General features: G+C 38.2%; 1 protein-coding gene across 5 annotated transcripts in view; it reads right to left on the bottom strand.

Annotated features, from left to right (window-relative positions):
* The window catches only part of MED8 (mediator subunit 8), a 91,684-nt gene extending 86,678 nt beyond the window's left edge, over positions 1-5,006 (bottom strand). For 3 of the 5 annotated variants that reach the window (XM_089155948.1, XM_089155947.1, XM_089155945.1), the window contains exons 1-3: positions 4,798-5,006; positions 4,267-4,519; positions 2,612-2,736 (exon numbers count right to left, since the gene is read on the bottom strand). In XM_089155948.1, coding sequence (XP_089012074.1) covers positions 2,612-2,736; positions 4,267-4,472 — 331 coding nt within the window. In that variant the 5' untranslated portion in view covers positions 4,473-4,519; positions 4,798-5,006. The other 2 variants (XM_089155946.1, XM_089155949.1) reach the window with 2 other exon arrangements.
* Positions 5,007-6,000: the final 994 nt, after the last annotated feature.

Below are 6,000 nucleotides of genomic sequence, written 5' to 3' on the forward strand. Positions count from 1 at the left end.
CTACTGCCAAACAATTTACTGAACTCAAATTCTTCCCTAACTGGGACTTCAAACCAAAAATAACAACCCTACAACTCCTTGCTGGACCCATTCCAGCCTTTAAAGACTCGTCCAGGGGACGTAAAAGACAGATTTACCCCCCCCCCCGGGGGTTTGTGAGCAATGCTAGGGGTTTTAGACCCTCTTTCAGCCCTGCCTGGGCTGCCTCTGGCTGGATACATCAATATGTTCATTTAGTAGGTTAGAGAAATAAAATTCCCATCTCTTCTTTATGTCCTCATCAAGTACCAGTTCTTTACCATCTTTACTTTTGAGTTTTAATATGTCTAACATGGTGACCTCTACTCTTCTTATCACTTATATTAGCTAACTTACAAAAGGTTTTTTCCCCCTTCCTTTGTGCCTAGTTTATTATATAAATCTCCATGCTTCATCTCCCTTGCTTTTCCTATAAATTTCTTAGCTTTCTCTCTTTCTTTCTTTCTTTTTTCAACTTATACCTTGTAGATCCTCCACATCTTCAGTCCTCCATATCTTAAAGCTAACTTTCTTATTCTTAATTACTGCTAGAACCTAGCCATCTAACACCAAGCCTATCTATAAGAATGTCACTTTCCTTTTGATTCACCTATGACATCTAAAGTTTCCTACTACACCTAGCCATTTCATTCAACATCAAATTAGTGTCCCCCCTCAAATTCCCATTTCCTTGTTAAACTACTTCAATAGTAAAAAATTTCAAGCGATCTCCCCTTTTAAGTTCCATCACCTTATCCTAAGATACTACCCTCACACATCCAAGACTACTAGTCTATGTTATGCAGCTAAACTTTCTCCTATTATCACCTTGTAATCCTTGCACAACAATCTAGATGACCTTCTAGTTAGGAAAAAAATATATTTGGCTTCTACCATATCCACCTGATTTCATTTATGAATGCAACAATGAAATAGTTGATTCATTTGATGTCCAATTATTACTAACAAGAGAGCAGATCAATAACCAAATTGATGTAAATTACAAGTCCCTTAGTAGAAGCCACAAGAAGCAATAGGCAGCAACCCCCTTCCCACGACCCTAGTAAAGGTGCACACCACCTAGGGGCACTTTTGTCATTTGTCTAACATTCAACCAATTCTGTTTAAGAGTTTCAAGTTCAGTGGGATTTACATTATTAAAGGAGTCCTAGTAGTCATTAGCAGTCTTCTGTTTATTTGAATTCAAATTGTAATTGGTTAAGTCAAGTAGGAATATGAGTTAGATTAGAAGTTCTAGCTTTTCCTAGAATAGAACTCTCTGGTATTGATTTCTATTGAGAGTCTCTTTAGTCATTATTTGGCTATAAATTGAAGGCCATGGGTTGTAACAAATCAGTTTTGAAATCAAATAAATTGCTGAGGATTGAGAGCCAAGGAGGATCGAGTGGTTGGAGTAGGGTTTCCAAAGAGGAAACCCTGCAGAAGTCCAGAGTTGAAGGTTTCTTCATCCACAGCAGCAGCAGCAGCAACAATTTCTGTCATTCCCTTCAAGATACAACAAAGTGTTGATCCCCAACCCCAAAGCCAAGCCTTAAGCCCTTCCTAGCCCTCCCCTTCCTCTCCCAAACCTGCAGCAATTTTATAGAGCATTCTAAAGCTGTAAACCGCCCTTTCTTCTAAAGCCCAAATTACAAAAGAATCAACCTCTAGACACCCCCCCCCCGTTGTAACCAGCAGCCTTTCCCACCCTAAACGCCCATTGTCTACCTTGTGCAACCCTGATCCTAACCTGGAAAATTGAATTGCAGACAAAAAATATATAAAAATTCAGAGTTGAATAGAAGATTTTCTCAATAGAAAACCACCGGACAGCATCCATTTTCACTTACCTATCAATCCTCATTTAAGCTAATATCCTACACCCTAGCTGCAACCTCCTAGGAACCGAAATTTCCCCAAGCCACAGGCTTCAAAAACCCTAAAAGTTCTGCAATTCATCTACTGCATTAAATTAGTCATTCCCCTCCTTAGTTTATATCACAAAGTGTCTTCACTGGATTTTTATTCAAGAGTGCCACTTAAGGAATCTGACAGATATTGACAAACCAACTTAAAACAACTCTCCTTCAGTTTAAATTGTAACCAAACAACACATACTCCTCGTTCAATGTCACTTTGCAATATATGGCAAATTAGATACAAAGAACATAACAAACAAAGGAAGAATCAGAAAGATCAATTTTCATCCTCCACAATTTTTTTGAGATCCCACTAGTGAATAAAAAAGAAAAGCAATACCCACCACCAAAAGTTAAAGGAACATTCCAATTAATTCAGTCACAAAACACTTGCACCAAATTTGTCCATATGAGCCAAAAGCATCAACCCAGCCTCATACAGAGGCTCTTCTGAAGGGGAAAATTGATGACGTGGTCATCTAAACATGGATCAAAACCCACAAGGAATGTCAACTTTCAAGCAACCGAAAAAAGGGAAGAAGAAAAAAGGCACGCCACCTGTCTGGTGCTATAAGACTAGCAAGAAAATATTCATGTTCATTGCCACGACTTTCTTAAAATGTGCAGTCAGGTGCTTGTGTGCAGCAATGATGTGAAAGAGATGAAGCACGTACTTGTTGCATTCTCTGCATTTACGTTCCTTGGATGAACTACAAATGCCTTGGACACCTTCTTTATGTCTTCTACAATGTTGAAAAGCTCAAGATTTACCATAGAAAACTGCCCCAGAATATCATGCCTATGCACACCAATTAAATCACATGTTACAAGAGTCTCCTTTGGTAATAATGAAATATTGGATCTTCACATAATCTCAAATTATCTATGACAAGAACCAATCTTATTTAGTACTTCAATAAAATAGATCAAATCCATCTTTCATGACCATATCCATCCCATGAGTAATAGCATTTTATCTGCAGTTCTGCACATCTATTATTGACTCACTCCATGAGGTTCCGATGCATGCTTTTTAAGTTCATTCATACCAGCAAGTCACTGTCTTTCTATTTGAATTTTGGCAAGAAACTAAAGCAAAGAGAGCTAAAATTTTCTACTAATATGAAGTTCAAGAAGCAATATCAAAACAGAGAAAAGCAAATGGAGGACATCTAAGTAATACCAAATCCTAAACACATACTCACTAATCCAAAGCCTTGAAGAAGTGTGTTAAACAAGCTTCAAATTGTGCATGGTAACAGATGAAGTAAAACATGAGCAACAGCCACACAGTATAGATGACTAAGCTATCAAGATCTGTATCAAAAATCATGCTTTGTCAGGAGGAATTGCCTCTAGATCCCGTGCAATAACATGCAATCATATCCATGCAATAGTCATACTATCAATGAGTGATTACAAATGTCTCCAATTTGATCATAGAATACAAATACAAAAGCAACCAATTAGCTTTACTGCATCCAATACAGTTAATTGGAGGGAAGCCCCATTCTCTGCATAAAATAAGTAAATACTCTCTTGTCTGATGCCACTTTCATTCCAACCATACAAGTTTCATCCAAGAAACAAAAGCATTATTGTACTTGGAATGTTGGCCGCTATTCCTGGAACTTCAATCTTCCTATTTAAACCAATTATGACATAAAACCATATCAATAGATGACACAGGATGGATATATGCAACAAGTTAGCAATAAACCGAATAATGGATCTGGTTGGAAAAGTTAAGAGCAATTCGCTGAGCAGTGAGAAGAATATCCTAAACACCAAGAAAGGAGTTCCAACATCCAGAGATTAAGCTCGTTTGAAAACCCACCAAGTGTTTTTGCTTCGAAAAAAACACTAGAAACAGTTCTGGTTGTTTCTGGAAGCAGAAATATTTTTTTAGGCTCATAAAACTTGCTTCTGGAAGCAAAAACTCTCATCTCTCTCTCTCTCTCTCTAAACTCTATCACTTAAACCTAGTCGCACCCCCTCTATCACTTAAACCTAGTCGCACCCCATTTTTGCTTAGAGAAACAGACGCAATTGTTGTGTCAAAACTGTTTCCTGAAGCAACAATTTCCATAAATTTCAATTTCTGTTTCAAAAATCACCTGCAACTGAGCAGTTTTTATCAAACAGTTTTCAACCGATTTTTTGTTTCTCAAAGCAAGAAACACCAAAAACCGTTTTCCGGTGGGTTATCAAACAGATACTAATTTGCACTGACAACAAAACTAAAAGAATGTACAATATTCCAAAAGAAGAAAGAAAAGGAAATGATGATGGTGAATAACGGAAACCCTAGAGGATAATAGAAACATACCACTTCGGGATGGCATTCGTACGAGCAATGACATCGAAGTCTTCGAGTATGCGAGAGATGGCTTTGAAGAGTCCGATGGCTCGAGTTTTCACAGATTCAAGGTTAAGTTGCTGCTGCACTGCCAAGTTCAGTTTCTCAACCCTGGGCTGTTGTTGCTGCACCTGCGTTTGATCTTGAGCTCCCATAACTGGTTCCATGGATGGCATTCGAAGTTAGCCAGAGATAGAGCAAGCGCAAGACTAGTACGATCCAACTGCAACCAACGAAGCACTCAGGTCAATTGTAAAATCGATTACTGTGACTCCAGGTATTCCAGAGACGCATTTGTATAAGTCTGAATTACATCAGAGGCGCATTTGGTAAGACTCAGAATAGGTGGGATTCCAGAAAACTGCTTTTCACGCCCTATGGTTCTCGGAGAAAACCCCGCCTTAACGCAGAAAAAACAGCATCTATCCTGAATAGGTGGAATCAAATACCACTCCCAGATAAAAAGGCTAGAAGCGAGGCATTAAATTTATTTGGATTCACCTGCTGGACACTGTGGCTAGCAACGTAGGATTTGATGTTTAGTATAGCGAAATGGAGCCCTGAGCAACTGACTGATCGACCGAGGAAAGCACATTTGATGTTTATGGAGGTGTCTAAATGGAAATCCAGTTCCTGTTCTACCGTGTGCAATCAGCCGGAGACCATTGGAGGAGAAACAGAGACCTTTAACTACACTCCTTTCAAGCAGAATTGCGATTAATCATCCTGTGAGACGAGAATGAAGCGGCGTGGGACCCATCCTTGGGGACCACTTTAGGAAGCCGCTTTTTCACTTCGCCTTAACACGTGGAAAATGCTAAATAAAGGGTTGAGATCAAAAGGCTCATTTTAAAGGGGTAAACTCGAGACTTCAAAATATCAAAAGACTCATTTTAAAGGGTTGATATTAAAAACTACATTTGCCAATGCTAGGTCAAGCAGTTAACAATTCAACTTTCTATGCGAAAGTCTTCAGGTTCGCACCCATCCGATGACACATATATTAGTAATAGGTCTCCCATAATATCAACTCACCAATTCCAAAAAGAATTCAATATTTTGAAGGATTTTTATTTGCTGGTCCAAGGCCTAGATTTTATCACGTGTTTAAAATGAATCTAAAGGTTGAGAGTGAAAATACAAGGGTACATATTTCTCAGTGGAGGGTCGTGGGTTCGACCCTTGCAAACGGCATTTTCCGTATTAAAAAAGCAGAGTAATAAGTTCAACCATATGTAATATTCTATCTCCAATTTCCTTATATTGAATTTACAAAATGAAACCCTTCACTCAGTCTTTCTCTCCATCTCTCAATTAAACAAATGGTGTTTTCATTCTCAATCGTAAAAAACTAGAGAACTTTAAAATCGAAGGTTTTTTGTTTCTCATTTTATTATTCTTCTTCTATCTGATGATTTCATGCTCGATGTATTTAGATTTTTAAAGACATTTTCGTTTATGCACTTCACACTCGATAATTTAATGAGACACTTGAATAGCGTTCGTGAAATGATGCCCTGATCTTATTTAATGGCTTTCTCATAACAAGTATCAGCATATTTTCTTCCCCAGCCAAAAGAAAATGGTTAATCAGTTTGAAACAAAATGATTAGGTGGTTAACCATGGTTGTCCATATGTACGTAAGGAACACGAAATCAAGAACATAGGCAGGAATAGAGATTCTGACAGGATAACGTGAGAAA

This window comes from Hakea prostrata, chromosome 5, assembly GCF_041222555.1.
Source record: "Hakea prostrata isolate BN-2017 chromosome 5, UWA_Hpros_2, whole genome shotgun sequence".
NCBI lineage: Eukaryota > Viridiplantae > Streptophyta > Magnoliopsida > Proteales > Proteaceae > Hakea > Hakea prostrata.